Source organism: Struthio camelus, chromosome 9, assembly GCF_040807025.1.
Source record: "Struthio camelus isolate bStrCam1 chromosome 9, bStrCam1.hap1, whole genome shotgun sequence".
Taxonomy (NCBI): Eukaryota; Metazoa; Chordata; class Aves; order Struthioniformes; family Struthionidae; genus Struthio; species Struthio camelus.
The window spans coordinates 13,121,634-13,138,372 of NC_090950.1; the positions used below are offsets into that span (position 1 = coordinate 13,121,634).

Here is a 16,739-nt window from a genome sequence, read left to right on the forward strand (position 1 = left end):
CAAATAGGTAGTTTGATCCAACAAGTTATTATCCAATGAAAAACATGACAGTTTTAAGTAATAGAAATTATAGCACAACGTCAACTTCTGACCGCTAGAACTCATCACAAAGATGCGTATGCTTTTGCAGGACCAGGCTAGAGACCTTTCCCGAACTTTCCTACGCATTAAATCTGTTCTGTGTCCAGCAGAAGCATGACACACATCCACTCAGGCTTAACTTTCCTTCACAAAGCACATTTGCAGAGCCTCAACTCAATTTCTGGTGAACCAGCTATAAAATACCAAATTAAAGCCAGGGGCGGGGGGGGGGAAGGATATCTGTCTGTAACTGGGGATAATAAACATCAACTGTTGTGCGCCCAGAAAAACATTCTCAGGTATTTCCACTCCTGCTCACTGACACTTGCGGACGCTCCAGTGCCCTTGGCGTAGCCAGTCCGGCCAGCGTGTGCGACCCCTGGGGCTAATGCAGCAGCTATCCACATCAGCCAACCTCGGATGCAACTGTTGCATGCCAAACCATTGCTTAACAAAAGTAAAACGCTCTTGACGCTTAGTGCTGTTCTGTGAATCATTTGGCCAATCTTTCTTCCTCAGAAAGGACTCCGCTGTCCCACTGCCAGTGAAAAGAAGAATCAGTGCGAGCACAAATTGTTGCCAGATGCAAAATAAGAGAGTAAACCTTTGGAAGAGGACCCTAAGGATAAGTATAAACCCACCACGTCTTAACTTAATTAACTGAGAGAACCACCACTGTCCCATTTCTCTGTAACTGCAGAGAAGTAACCAACTCTCTTCTATTAGATTTTTTTTTTTGTTACAAAGACTACAGCCTACACCATGAACCAAACGCATACAATGCCAAAAATCCTGAGTCGTTAGGGAGAAAAATAGACTAATTTCTGGCAGCCATCACTCACTTCAAAATCCTGTTAAACTGATTATTATGACTCTTCTTAGGCTCGGCACGGCTGTCGTCTTCTCCACACTAACACAGAGGACTGAAACATTCAGCAAGTGATGTACGTTGTGCCCTGAGGCTTTTGCAAGGGTTGCTCCGCGCCGCCGGGCTCTGCTAGAGTGTCCCGCACGCCCGTTGACTACCCGGCGCTGGACGCAGTTTCCCACCACGGCGCTGCCCTGGGGGCTTCACTGGCCACGGGGCCACCGGTTACGTGGTTTTGCGGCCGCCACCCCTTGGGCCACTGCAGTTCGAAGCCGGAAGGGCTTTACGGTGTCCCCACACCTACAACCGCTCCTCCCCAACGTCAGCGCTCCCTGGCCACTGCACGTCCTTCCCCTAGCACTGCGGCTTGTCAGCTGAGCAACATATCGGAGTCTAAAGAGTTAAAAAAAGGCATGAAATCAGGGATCCTCAATAAGAAACAGGCAAGTATTTTTATTCCTACAACTCATACACAATACTCCATTTATGCAAAGCTCTCGCCATTATTTAGTTGTCCAGCTTGCAATTCAGATGTTCATTCAGAACAGCCTTACCCTTTTTATAAACAGATATATTTTATGCATTCAGAGAAGAATTAGATGGCTTTCTGCTAATGACACTGTATTTGTACCTCCCTTCTCAGGGCTCATGAAAACTGAAGACCTCCTAGAGGAACAAGTATCACGTATGACACCTGCGTTTAAGTAATTGCACTCCTAAGATTTTGCCCTTTTGGGCTGCTGAGCAAAGATGGACTAACAGTGCTCCTTATTACAGAAAATATACTGATGGCATTTTAGAATGACGGTGGTTAGCCAAAGAAGAAGAAAGATGATAAAACCCTCCCACAATCCAGATGTCCAGTATTTGTCTAATACATTAACGATGACTTATTGCCTACCACTTATTTACCAGAGATTTTAATGAGAAAATCTCACAGGAAAAAAAAAATTTGAAGAGATTCTAAAGACATTATTCAGGGGAAAAAGATAACAGATTTCCCTTCAGAAAATGAGACATTTTCTCGGTATTTAAAAGTGTTTCCATAACTCTGTCGGGCTGATATTGTTAGCTGATATACCACAATCATACAAATTCTGTAAGTGCAGAAAAGCTGCATAGTGCTCATAAGTTAACACGGAAACAGACACTTTTTAAAGCACTAGCTAATAATCTGCTGAAACAATACTCACCTACAGAGTCAGAGATACAGTGTGAGACTTGTAGCTACTGAAAATCAGTGCAACTTCAACGACGTCAGCTTACACCAGCTGAGAGCCTAACCAGCAGCTGGGTAAGCAGTCAGGTTCAAATACTAGGCTTTAAATATGACATCTATGTAGGTGGAGAAGGTTAGAAGGAAAAGCAGCGTGCAAAAACACATCTCCATGAGTGAAGTTTCCTCATGTCTACCGTATGCAGATCAAGCACATATTTGCAAACCTTGGCAGTTCTGTCAGGAACATGAGACTGGATGATTGATTTGACACACTGTAATTCTCAAGCATACTGTAATTATACCTGTGAGAGTACAAAGAGCCCCAAATCACGCCGACTCCAGCAATAAATCAGGGAGGAACCCTGAGTCATCTTTCTGAATGATGCTCACAAATTGCTTGCCACATAAGATAGTCAAAGTTTTAATCTCACGCGCCCCATACGACTGTCAGATTTTGGCTCACTAAACGTACACATAAAAATCAACACCGTGGCCATCTGCAACTGCTTTAAGGGGGAAAATTTCCATAGAAAAACAAGAGTGTGGCTACTGCCAGAATTAAATAACTGGAAAACACATTTCCAGTCCCAGGTTTTTGCTATTTATCACAGCCAAACCAATTTTTCCCCTGTAGTGCAATAGCCTCCTGTGGAAACATCTATTTTCAAGCTGTGAAACCAGGAATAGATTTTATAGGGCCTGCGTAACGCTAATATAAAAACAGATGTAAACGAGTGCAGAATTTGACCTAATGAACTAAACGCATCCCTTGCGTTAACTTCACCGATACCAACAAGTTTATACATGTGGCACATTTGGAGGGTTTTGTCTGTGTGTGCGCGTGTGCGTTTGTTTTCTTTAAGCTATGTTATCTCATCGCCACAATGTGATGAACAAGGAAGAAAGTTTAAGAAGAGCTGATAAATACACCCAAGCATATTTTCTGTAATTCTACAGACTGGAGGAAAGCTTTTTAATGGTATGGCTGGTGAAGCACTGATTTAGGATGGCTAGGGAGCTTATAGGGAGCTTACCTTTTTTTTTTTTTTTTCTTTTTTTTTTTAAAGAAAGAGGTCAGACTAAAGGTACCAAATACCCCAGATTCCTTGGATGGTCTTTTCCATGCAGAAACATTGGAACTGAGGAACATCCACAAATCCCAGCTATGTCCTCTGCCCATGTGTCAGCCATCTAGGTAATGCGTGTTCAGTAAGTCTACGAAATGCTGAACTCATTGTGCCTTTGTTAACAGCACCAACACGTATTCCTATTTATATTGGGAAAAATCACAGCCAAAGATATTGTTTAGACAAACATACTTAGACAGGATTCGATCCTAGGGAATGCAAAAATACAATACAATTTGGAGATCTTTTCAATTTTCTAAGACTGTGGACTGCATAGTGGGGGGAAAAGAGTCTAATTTCAGAGAAAATATCCAGTGAACCAGGTCACTGCCACTTCCAAAACTGGAAAAGTATGGGACTGGAACGCAGGTTTTTCACCAATAAAACCCCCCAAGGAAATGGAGAGAGGAAGGCCAAGACTCAGGCATCCCAATACCTAACGTACCGAATAAGAAACATGCAAGTTGCTCCTAGACGAGTATCTACTGCTTTCTTCCCACCTTATGTTCTTAGCCAGTTTCCAACCTGTTCAAATTAGGCGTTCTGCATGGAATTCCAGAAGAAAATTGCTATTAATTTTCCCAGCTAAATACTGCTGTGTGCAGCAGTAACTGCTGTGCTCCCCGTCAATGGGCAGCAGCCAGCAGCGCAATCTTTCCATAGACCTTCCGAACGCGCAAGCTGCTGCATATGTAGCTGCATACCCTATGTCACCAGAGGCCAAAAAAACTCACATGCAGGTTGAATCTGGCAGAGCACTATGTATTAATCAGCCTTAACCAATCGGGATTTCATGCCTTAGTCCACATCTACGTGCTCCATTATTAGAAAATAAATTTATGCAGTTGCAATACTATGTCTGGGATGACCAAGGAGCTGCCAATTGATATTTAAAGATAAAACCAGAAACAAAATAGAATGAAAGGAGATGGGGAATCTTCTGAAAAGCACTAAACTTAAGTCCAGCATAGCTCGACAGGCGTGTAAGGTGCTAACTACCTTAACAGGGATAGAAATAAAACTTAATTCACGTCTGTTAGACTCGACTTAGGCCGAGCGAGGGTAGAGCTGCAGCTACAACCCTGGACTGAGGCACAGTGCTGCATAATGCCCTCAAGCAGTATAGCTATGGCACAGACACAACATGCGTGCAGGAGCACACGATGGCACACCTTCTGCCTACTCCCTCCCACTGAGGGGCAACACGGTGTTGCCGTATGCAGAATCCTATGAAAGAGGAAGTCATTTCCTTCAAAGCATGAATGCCGTCCTGTATTTTTTATAGCAAGAAACACTCTGAGATAGGATTTGCTGAAGATGCGGAAGAACGTTTTAGTCTTCTCCACGTGCGTAAGCGACTATCCTGACCCCGTCCCTGACCTAGCGGTTTAAATCGCCATGCCACCTGAAGATGGCTATAACAATAGCCAAGTTCCAGGACATACCACTAATGGGATAGCCACAGACAGAAGTCAGGCAGGACAGCTCATAAAAAGCCTAACTTCAGTTTGATGTCCAGCCTGCACATCTATCTCCATCATACCTTTCATTATTTATGTGCTAAAAGTAGCTCCGTTAAACCAAGAGACGCCCACCAATATCATTTTGACGAACAATCCTCCAGCTACATAGAACCAATAAATATTAATGAGCGTCCTTGTGCTAGTACAACAAAACAGAATACGTTATCCACCTTTCGCTCGAACACGCACGTGCTTTTCTTCTTCCTATTGGATATTGACAAAAATATATGGCAATAAAAAATACACAAACTCTTCGAGTGGCCGTACTTTGCTGTGCGTTTTTTCCCCCCCTTACCACTTTGCCATCTAGGCACCCTAACCATTTAAGAATCAGAAGCTTTCACCTGCACGTGAAGCGGCAAACCGTGCCCAACCGGTGCCCCGTAACCCCAGACCAGAGGCGATCAGCCACACAGCTATCCACAACGGCCACGGGCAATGCCACAGCGTGAGTTTGAACCTAACACTCTATCATCCTTCCCTCCTAGAGCCTCAGTTAGCACATCACCAGGCCTGACACCCTGTCACAGGGACACACAGGAGGGCCTCGGTCAGAAGTCTCTTACCACAGGGCAGCAGCAGGCTGAGGAAAGCAACAGAAGACTGAGAAAGAAAAGCCAAAGGGGACAGAGGAAGGAGTCGTATGAAAAGCTGAAGGGAGGGGAATAAAAGGAAGAAGAAAGCTATATCTGGTTTTGGAAGTTGAGCTGGTGGAAGGGAATCAAGTGGTAATTGAATGAGGTCAGAGGGAAAGACCACAGAGCAGCACAGGAGAGAGCACAGTGAGCTCTGGGGAAAGGAAACAGAAAGAAACTAACCGAGAGAAAAGATAACAAGGATAAAAATAAATTATTGCTACTAAATTTATCTGCAAAAAACCCCAATCGACCAAAGATGAAAATAACGCTCTCTCACCTAGGAGCAACATAAACCGCAAGAGGACCTAAAGCATTCCATTCTCCTCAATACCACCACCAAGGCACTTTTTGGGGGGGATGCAACAATCTCCAGATCCTTGATTTGACTTTCCTAAAACCTGACAGGCATCACTACAAGAACAGAGCTTCAGACTTGTGCACCTATATTTTAGGTGGCCATTACAACTCTATTTCAGATAATCATCATCCTCACAGGAAATTCCTGTGAGAAGCATGACTTTGAGCTGGTGGAGCTCATCATAAATTGATACTGTCAGTCACCCTTGCTACTCCCTGGCCACTTCACTACATACCCGAATAAAAGATTCCACCACACTAATATTTAATGAGAAAGTAACCAACATTCATCTGTGTAAAAGAAATAGGGCAGTGAACTTATTAAGCTATAAATATGCTGAGGGCCTGGACCACAAAGAAAGCTTTGCTTCAAGCATCACAAGTGTAAAAGCATAAAAGCATACAATTTCACGAGTAGAATAAGCTATAAAATACAGCTACAAATTATAAAAAGAACTAATACATACCTCACTGACCAAGCAAATGGCATACGGTATTTCCCCAGCTTGCTGCAGAACTGTTTATTGGATTTTAATACTTTCTGTGCACACTACAAGAAGAGAATATGAGTTGTTTCAGCAATATTACTAAAATATCTGCAGTGCAGCACGGAACACATCCAAGCACCCTCTGCTAAAGAGACTGTAATGTCCCTGAATAATTAATTTAGTCTGGTATTACCCTTGACAGAACAGGCTCTGGGATGGGCAAAGCCATCCCAGACCTGCTGATGAATGAAACCCCCCCAGCATCCCTCCAGACAGAACTGCATTAGTTACCATTATTATTGCAGCTCGTAACCTAGCCAATGTAAATATACTGCCTGCTCTCAGACATGAACAGGTAGGTGCCTGCTCCAGCTTTGCTGCTGCACAAAGTGCACTAACTTGTTGTTTCTAAAGGACTGCCGAAAGAGAATTTCGCTTTCCTGAGGTATAAGTAGCATTAGGAACGCACCACAGATGAATTCATGTGCTGCAATCAAAGCGCTATCCCATTTAGTCAAACTGAATGAAAACAACATCCACCACATTGTACTTGATCACTGTACATAAGGACTTCACCTTACTGAAGTTAACGGACTTTGAACATTTGTCTTAGAGGTGGGCCTCATGCGAGCTTGCACTGTTAAGCACAGTTTGCCATGCATTCAACTTCCAATAAGTTGAAGATAACAAAGGAGGAATTGATGTTCCTGATACGTTACCTTAAAAGAATCAGGATTCTTAATGTAAGGTTCAGCACTGCTGGCAATGTTTCCTGTAAGCACCTTTTCTATTTTTGCCACTAATACAATCTCAGAATGGGGATTACTTATGGAGAAAAGAGCCTGTGAATAAAAGGGAAAGCAAGAGACAGTTAAAAAGCACATAGGAATACTGGAAAAATGAATTACCGTCCATGTTCTCTGTTGATGGAAAAGCCAATAACAAATTTGGAAAACAGCAGTTAGGATATATCTACATATTCAAGAGAGCTAGGGGAAGGGGGGCCAGGAAGGCCTTTGCACCAGTGCTGAAGTAAGCTTGTGCATGCACAGCACCTTGCAAAAATACTAGCTCACGCCAAGCAGCAGTATAACCAGGTTGAGTATAACCAGGTTAGCGACACCTAAGGTAATACACCTTTCCTCTGGAAGGATTCTGAAACGCTGGCCTTAATCAGCTACACCTCAGGGGAATAACACAGACGAGAAGATAACGTAAGGGGAACGAAGGACAAGGGTTACAGTAACGGTAAGAACCTGGAGGCACTTTGAGATTAATGCAGCATCCACATGAGGTTTTAAGTTACAAATTTTGTTTGGCTGGTTTGGGAGTGGTTCAGTGAATGACCCCAAAGAGCACAAAAAAACCCCATGGGTGGGTTTCTCTAAATAAGAGACGCTAGCCTTTTTCAAAGTTGTGACTGTAAATGATTTTAAAATGCATACAGAGAACTCAAAATCAAGTATCTGTAAACAAGTGCCACTGATGCATAAAAAAAGAATATTATTGAACATAAGAGATACTGAACTAGAATAAGTCACACAAGTCACGCATGGAATACCTGCTTCGGATACTTCAACCATTCTTCTGGGAAGCCTTTGACCTGTGGCTCTTCCATTTCATTCGAGTCTATATTTTCAACAGTGCCATTTTCTAATGAAAATGAGGGACCTGAAATCATCTGTCTAACAAGCGTATGGTTCAAATCCACGTGAAAATCAGCAGAGATCTTCCTGCCATCCCTGACGTCATACAAGGCCACGCTCACAAAGAAAGGCTCTACCTGGAGGAAAACACCAAAACCAAAACATAGCTCTAACTGAAAGCAAGAGCTGTAACTGAGAGCAAGAGGTTTAAACTCGATCTTTTATTACATCCCCCTCAGCCAGAAAAAAAGAAAGCAAATAAGGATTGTTTACAAATTGTAAGATTCATTAAAAACAAACAAAAAAACCCCAACAAAAAAACCCCCACCCACCCCGTGAAGTGCATTTTCAGCCATGTGATTTAGGGGCTTTTACAAGAGAGTTTGACACTGAGCCAGAACAGTAATTGATAGCTAACTCACTCGAAGTAACATGCAGATATATTCGTCACAGACAACCATTAGAGTAACTGGATGTAGCCACAGAGGAATACGTTACAGAAGATTTTTTTTAGTGCAGCATCACAGGCATTATAAAATATGGAAAGAATGGTGAAGGAGGGTTTTCCAGGGATCACCAGAAATGTGACACAAAGATGACAACGGTAAGGAGGTGAAAAATGTTTACTGGTAAGAATGAATACGTGTGGGTGTATTATTCTGCGGGAAATACATCTTTTATTTTATCAGGAAACCAAGAACATTCAAACAGCTCCGACATTACCTGCTTATTCTATCTCATATTACCAGTGAATTAAGTCCTATGACTGTAAGTAAATTTCAGATGGCCTCCATAGTTCTGATGAAACATATCAGTCACAAAATAAGAATAATCAAACTAGTGATGACAGTTTCTGAGCTATCTGGAAATCAGAATATTCAAGTTACATCGATAAGGAACAATGCAAAAGCAGACAGAGTTGTCTATGCTTTTCCAGCCTCTGCAATGAATTATTGCAGGCCCTTGGTACAGTTATCATGACTTCATTTACAGAGTTGTTCCAGTCCGCCAAAAAAGTATCGATTACATCATGCTGAATATGCAGTCACTATAGAGGTCGTCTTTAAATGAAAAAAAAGATCAATGCCTTACACATAACACAGTAAAGTTGAATTGCCAGGTCACTCATTTGGTCAAAATACTCAAAACTCCCCTGCTTCAGAGGGAAACAAACTCGTGCACAGACAGATACGATTTGCTTCATTGCTCCCCCACCTCCCTTTTTTTAAAAGGCAAAAATAAGGGAAACTTTCTGTCTTATCCTATTTTTATGTAGGCTTTCCTACAGAGGAGCAGCCAATCCTTTCTGTTTTGCCTTCTCTTCCATAATTGAATCTTCCCGATCCCTGGTCTTTCTAGTCACCACAAAAAAATAGTCTACCAGCGGCTGATATTCAGCAGCCTCTCTACATAAGTCTTGGCAGTTTAAACTTGTTCTTCTGACAGCAATTATATCCTCAAGCATTCAACTGTAGCTAAAAGCCTGCAGTCTAAATCAGCTTTGAAACGTTGGTTGAAAGGTTCCTCAGTTTCATTATTTGTTCCAAGTGGCTGGGCAGAGGACGAGGAGCAAACGCAGCATGAGTGCACGATGCAGCTTTCATTTTACCTTGCTCTACCAAACAGCAAGTAGCATGCGCTCAGGAAGTCCTTTCTAGAGCAAAAGGAGGAAAACACCCACAGGGAAAGGAACAAAGCTTACATTGGTTGCAGGATCATTTTCATTTTCAGTAACGCAGGCCTGGAGATTCAAACTGAGAGATTTGCAAGTTATCAGAATCCTCTTGGCAGCCTTCTCCTCAAATGGCTTCATCACTGAGGATGTCCCTGGAAACTCCTTCTTCTGAGGATTCAAGGACTGAAATAAACAAGTTGGGTGATTAACTGTATATGGAAAAAGCAAGGTAATCCAAAACTAAAACTTTTAAAGGATGTTTATTATCACTGAAGCCCTTAGAAAACCTCATAATATCACTACTGATAACTTCATATTACCATAATAAATGAGTGTTATTCCTGATTTACAGGATAGAAAGTGAAGCAAAAAGATTGCCTGAGGACATACACAACGTCAGAGGAAGAATAAGGAATCCAAGTTAAGTTTCCTACAACTTTAGTGCAGAACCTGGAAATTTTGTTTCTTTCTTACCATATTTGAAATTTTAGCTATAATTTCCTGTTCTAGATGCAATAGTCTCAAATTCATGAAATATACTTTTCACACCTTTGCCCTCCTTCCCACATACTTTTACAATATGCCAATACTTCAGCTTAATTAATGTTTTTGATAGAGCTGCTATAGCTGATTTGATCACAGGATCAAATTTGAATATACCAATCCCAATTTTTCTTGTAGTCTACTTTTTAAGTAAATAAAGTTTTCTACTTAAATCACTGACAAACATACATTCGGTGCAAGCAATAACAATCTTAGTCTCCTGAATTCTAATACTACACAGTAAGCTAGCTGAAGATAAAATGAAAAGCAACCTGCAGTTCCTACATCAACTAAACTTTTTCACATAGATAGCCTTTTCAAACTATTCCCCTCGCTGCTTTCTACATCCATTCCCATCTCAGCACTCAAATCCAATGTAATGAATAACAATTAAAACACCGTTCTTGCAATGTTTCCAAACCAAGGAGCAGTACTGTTCCTATGAGATTCAGTGCACCTTAAGGATTCAAAGTTTTGCTATACATCAGCTATGGGTCGAATCTATACATAAAGCTCTACAGACCAGAGAGAGAGTTTTGTTTCCACTGCCAAGCTGAAAGCATCTAGCTGTCACTTGAATATTACAGTCCTGTGGGCACAAAGGATGGAAGTCTCGGGCATATGCAGCTGCTTGCTGGGCTTCAAAGCGTGCTGGGGTCTAACAAACCTACTCAGCCTAGGCCACCTGTATTTTAAAACTTCCAAAAAGTTGAAAACAGGATTCTCCACTTACAGCTATATCGGGATCCAAGGAGAATAGATTTAGTCGCTCTGCATTTCGAGAAGCTTTCACTGTTTCTTCTGTTTCTGTGATGTACTGTAGTGACAGATAACAAATTAGTTTTCTGCATATGGAAAGAAACGTAGGCACAGTTGTTAAACCTTTAAATGAATGATCCACGTTTCACTTATAACAACACTTCTCGTTTCTGCAACAGTTACCCCCTATAGTGCCTTCAAGCATTTTTTGAAGGGCATATGCCTGTGAACCAGGATTTTCAACTTGTGGTATACTTCCACAGAATCAAAAAAAAAAATTTAATAATCCAAGTTCACATATGTTATTAAAGAATCCATTGTGTAAGATGTCAAAATGATGGATCACTGCACTCAAAATATTTCTGGGATGCACAAGTGGTGGAAAAAAAAAACAAGCAAAAAACCACTTCTGTGGGGGGGAAGGCAAAAAGCGGTGGGGGACAGGAATGTGTAGCTCAGCCTTAGGGACGGGCAGAATCACGGAGGTTGCAGATTTCACAGAAACATAAGGCTGGGAGTCATCTCATCATTCATCCCTTTGCCACAATGGAGGACCAGCCACAAAAATTTATTTTCTGACAGTCATGTGCCTAAGTTGATAATAAGAGCCCAATAAAACCAACTCAACAACTTTCCCAAGCAATCCAGTACTTCCCTACCCTGTCATTTAAAAGTTTATGTCTAACTTGAATAACTTTTTTTCCCCACATAAAAGAACACCCTACACATTCCCTTCCCTTTGCAAATCCCTCGTGTTCTCTCTAAAACTTTCCTTTGTAATCTAAATAGCTCCAGTTCCATCAGTCTTTCTTTGCAGGTCATTTTTCCTAAGCTTTCATTACTTTCACTGTTTGAACTATTCAAGGAGCCCACAACTTTCCTGGTTGTCCAAGACTGAGTGCAAACCTCAGCAGAGCTGTTCGGGCTCTGCTCCTGCTCGCCTGTCACGTTCCCACTTTGCACTTTGCACTAACTGCTGATGCAGTTAGCATCGGGCAGAAGCAGCACAGCAAGACCCAGAGCTCTGTATTCACGTCTCACCCCCCACCTGTGGGCTGACACGCAGCAGGACGATGGCTTTGCACATCCCTGGCGCAGGGGTTAGGCAGAGGCGGGATCAGGTGTTATGTGTTAGCGACAGGCCACAGACCCCTGCTGCAGCCAGGGTTAAGCAGCAAAGGTGAAGAACAGGAATTAACCATATAAACAGCTGTATAGGCATAGTAAAATTTACAGATCACCTATTTTTAGCTTTTTAGGTCACCAGTAGTCTGATCTACCAGTTACACTTTTGATATCTGCGTTAACTGAACCATTTCCAGTAACGACTCGATTCACAGATGAGCATCGGATACTACTGCTGTCCTTAACACATGAACTCAGTTACACTTTACCTGTTGCATTGTTGTTGTTGTTTTTTTAAAATCTGAGTAACTATTTCATAAATATGAATACAATCTGCAATAAAACATAGACCAAATTCTGCCCTCATTTGCCTGCATAGCTTTCCGTTAAAATCTGTGGGAGTAACATCCTCAGACAACATCCAGCTGTGTATACGGATAGCAGCTCAGTGACAGGGGGTTACAAACAGATCATACACTCAAGAAAGAGCACTGAAATATTTCCAACCTAGCTTTTCATCAGAAAGTTTCCTAATACCTTCTACAATTATCTCATCTACATGAAGGAGTTTGAGATCCAGAAGACAAAACGTCTCCTCTGATACTACATGCATCTTTCAATGAAATTATAGAAGGTGGTGATCAGTTCACAGCTTGTTTCCTTGAAAGACTGCACGCTGCACAGGAAATCTTCGCTCTTTAGGGGCCAAAGTCTGCTAAGTGCAGTTAAAAAGAGTAAGTATTTCACAAAAAACTACAGGGACCAGACACTTGCTGACTTCATTGGTCTAAATCAAACTACTGCAGGGAGCACCTACTTCCTTTACACCTTACTTCTGGTGAAGCTTTTCTCCTTTAAACAAAGTCATCAGCTGTTCAAAGTGAAAATTATTCCCACCATTTGGCAGGTTTCTAACATGGGCTGTGCTATATTTATTCACAGTATTAATAACAATCCAGTTGTAGGCTTTTTTGACCTAGGTAACGCTTTACACTAAGCTTGTAAAGAAAGACATAACATCTCTTACTTTTGTGAAGTCTGGGTGCAAGGTGTTCTCGGAAGAATCAGTCTCTTCTTGAGGGCCATCATAATTCACCGAAACTTCTGCAGGGTCTTTAAAAAGAAAAGAATTATTCAAATGTTTTTATTACACTTGCTATTGCCATTTGGTCTTAAAAATCAATCCCCATACTAATTTTTTTTTTTAAATCCCTTTTAGCATCATCAAGCTATCAAACATAAGAGATACTAATGTCACCTCTGTCCTCAGGCTCATCTCCTACTGGTGTTTACCACAACTCAGTCTCCATTTAAGCTTTTCCAACAAGGGGCCTGTCTCTGTCTATTCAATGAAACGCCTGGCACCTTCACGACAAATATCCATGCCCACAAAGATGCTTTTCTTTGTTCTCTCAGTCCCTCCCGAGGCAACACTGAGAATTTATTCCAACCCACAGACTCCAGACTCCCAGCAAAGGGTTCACCCTTCAGTGCAGCCAGTGAGGCCAACGGGGGCTTACCAAGTCCTCGGGAAGAGATCTAGCCTGCACTCCAGGGGCTGCAAATATATGAATCCAGACAACAGAACTATAGAGCAACCCCTTTATTTGGCTCTTACACTCTCTCACCAGGGATCATTCTGCTTCCACGAGGTAGTTCAGCTTAATGTGAAATAAGTAATTACATCCATTTAGGGCTCTTCTGCCAAGAAAGCATCATGCCTTTTGATGAGTTAACTCCACAGCACATTCCTGTTACTAGTTATCAGGGTATTCACCAGTAGAGACTTCTGTTTTCTGTTAGCCTTGTGTCTTTGACCTTTGATGTACATTTTTCTTCCTGTTTTGTTAATACACCCCTTATGGGCGGGATTTTTAGAAGTACTTCTCTGATTCTAAAGTGCAAGTCTCTTGTGCCTTCAAATCATAAAGACATCTTTGGCTATACGAAAGAGCATCCTACCCTTTCAAAATCAGAGTTCATTATAAAACACCAGGCTAAAGCCTCCAACTGCCTCTGAACTTCCAAGATTCAGGTGTATGTTGGATTCAAAGCTTTGATTCAGTAGAAGCAGTTCACATCCATATTACAGTTTAGGTATATTATTAGGTCCTAGGATTGTAGCTGGCACTCATCCCAAACGAACAGGGATTTATGTGAAGGGATGAGTTACTGCCACGTGAAGAATACAGTATAACAGAGCATCCAATCCTTCCTTCCGAAACAAAAGCACATTAATACACAAACTCACAAAAACAAGAAGTGAAAAGTCAGTAAGCTTCCACTGAAAGAGCAATATGCCACAGCTGTGGCCCCCCCCCTTCTTTTTCTCCCCCTCAATTAGCTCCAGATGCTTAAAGAAAACAAAATGCTGGAAAAAAAATACTGATTTGACAGTTCTTTCTCTCTCCAGGAGAAAACTCTTTAAAGCCTTCAGACTCTCAAGACAGTAAAACCTGAAGTACCAGCAAGATCTCCAACAGAGAGAACTGCATTTGAAAAAGAGTTGTGTATGCAAATCACAGCCACATCGTTCCCACTAACTTTACTGGGAGCAGCTTAACCTCCCCCACGGCCTTTTGAAAATGATCTGCAGGGAGCTGACTGACATTGTGAAGGGATTGCCAAGAGGCTGGTGCTGCTTCCTCAGAAATCAGTAGGTGCAGAATGCATTAGAGACTGGAGCAGTTAAAATGATTCAATAGTGAAATCTGAAGGTTTAATTTTTTGCATTTGATTTGAAAAGCAATGCAGAGTTATTCACTCTTACCAAGTTTCAGATCGGTGAGATCTGCACTTTTCCTTTCCTGAATGGTCCCCTCTGGATTTATTTGCAAGATTTTGTTGAGAGTGAAAATCCAGTCATCCATATCCTGCTCATTTTCAGCTGCCAGCACAAAGTATGTGAGATCATTCATTTTCAGCTCAAAGGCATGCTTCCTAAGCCTGTTATTCTATTGTAATAAAAGGAAAAGAAAAAGAAACACCAGAACTAATTATAAAAAGGTACTGAAAAAGGCATCCATTAGATGGGCTTTTATATGGTTGATCCTTAAAACCAAAATTCAAGCAAAATTCACCGACTTTAAAGAAAATCCAAACAGTGTGATATTAATGCAAATTTATATCAATCCGAGTCTTCATGCACCTGAAACCTTCTAACTGTGGAAGGTCTAAGGCTTTGGACAGTGAAACTACAGAAGGGAATACCTCCCAGGTGGAATAATGAAAGACCTCTGAAGGTGAAAGTACTATATATGTAAGGAGTATTGCTACAGGATTCATAGCTGTCTGGAGAGAACACCCTTAAATCTCAAGTCTAATCAGTGTGCCGCCAGACACGCTCAAAGATACAAAGTGATGCTAAGCAATAGGAATATTTGCTCAGCAGGAGCAGGACAGACTTCACCAGATTCCATCTAGGAGGCAAGCAAGCAAGTCAGCAGGACGTTAGTGTGTCCCACCCTGATGGTGGAAGTTGGGTGGGAATAAGTCAAAGGAACTAAATATTATAAACATTTCAAGATATTTATAGATGCTACTAACAAGCTACATGAAGCTAACTACTAATTTGGGAGCATCCAATGAAGTTAGAAATATTGTGGTTAGGATGAGAAAATTTCAACATGATTTTACTCTCTGAAGGATGGCGAAAGGAAGATGAGAGGGGAACCACGCATACACTATGTGCTTACTTTTCTGAAAGAGTTCTGGATAATACAAGTCTAAACTTGGAATAGAAATTAACTCGCAAATCTCTGTGGAAGACTGGAATGGTACAAATTCCTCCACACGAAAAGATCAGAGTGGACAATTCTGACAGGTATTGTCACCTTGAAGTGTTAGAATGATTTAAAAAATGACTATGGCAATTTCAATAATTCTTCGCAGGATAAAAAAGGTGAGATATACTACTATTCAGTCACTGCAATTCTATCCTTTTAAGGTATAACAATAGAATCAATTCCCAGCATACCGGCAATAGATTTAGTTCCGTTCTATAACACCAGGTTTCACCTGCAGTAGGTGGTTAATCCATCAAATTCTGTCACGAAAAATCAGCAGGTCCTTAGGGAAAGGGCTCAACAAAATTAAACAAAGTGATGTGATTTTCTAATACCATATGCTTCGTTCCTCAAATTTATCACAGGTTTTTCTGTGGCAGTCTTATGGAAGCATTTATATCAATTATCTATCCTCCTTGCTTAGATTTGCAAGGACGCTCATGCGTCTTACCCCCTTTTACTTAATCAAAACTATACAATCATTGACTATGGACATCAATGCCACCATTTTATTTTCAGTATTCCAGAAAATTTCAGTTAACTAACATTGAGACATTATTGACACTTTTTTTTTTAATATCGTGCTACCAAAAATGGTCTTGCTATTATTAAATCATTTTCCATCAAGTACTTCATAGAGGTGAACACACTATCACATACATAAATTTTAGTTCACTGAAGCTACTAGAAGTTATCAGACTAGTGTAAGAATATGGTTAGGCTTTGAAGCAATTCATTCTTGGGTGTCTGTAACTATGCTTTATCACAGCAAACTTTATAGGCCCTCTAATTGCTGTATACATTCAAATTAATGCAAAACAGTGACTAAAATTCCACTGAAATCTCTTTGTACTGATGGCTTGACCAAGGGTTAAACGTTGGAGAGAACTACGCTAACAACCTTA

The 16,739-nt window shown here is 41.2% G+C and overlaps 1 protein-coding gene across 16 annotated transcripts in view; it reads right to left on the minus strand.

Annotated features, from left to right (window-relative positions):
• DOCK10 (dedicator of cytokinesis 10) overlaps nucleotides 1-16,739 on the minus strand; it is a 165,503-nt gene that overhangs the window by 61,694 nt on the left and 87,070 nt on the right. For all 16 annotated transcript variants that reach the window (XM_068953722.1, XM_068953730.1, XM_068953727.1 and 13 more), the window contains exons 8-14: nucleotides 14,820-15,003; nucleotides 13,077-13,162; nucleotides 10,899-10,982; nucleotides 9,650-9,805; nucleotides 7,863-8,084; nucleotides 7,021-7,143; nucleotides 6,281-6,363 (exon numbers count right to left, since the gene is read on the minus strand). In XM_068953722.1, the coding sequence (XP_068809823.1) occupies nucleotides 6,281-6,363; nucleotides 7,021-7,143; nucleotides 7,863-8,084; nucleotides 9,650-9,805; nucleotides 10,899-10,982; nucleotides 13,077-13,162; nucleotides 14,820-15,003 (938 nt within the window). The remainder of the gene's footprint in view (nucleotides 1-6,280; nucleotides 6,364-7,020; nucleotides 7,144-7,862; nucleotides 8,085-9,649; nucleotides 9,806-10,898; nucleotides 10,983-13,076; nucleotides 13,163-14,819; nucleotides 15,004-16,739) is intronic.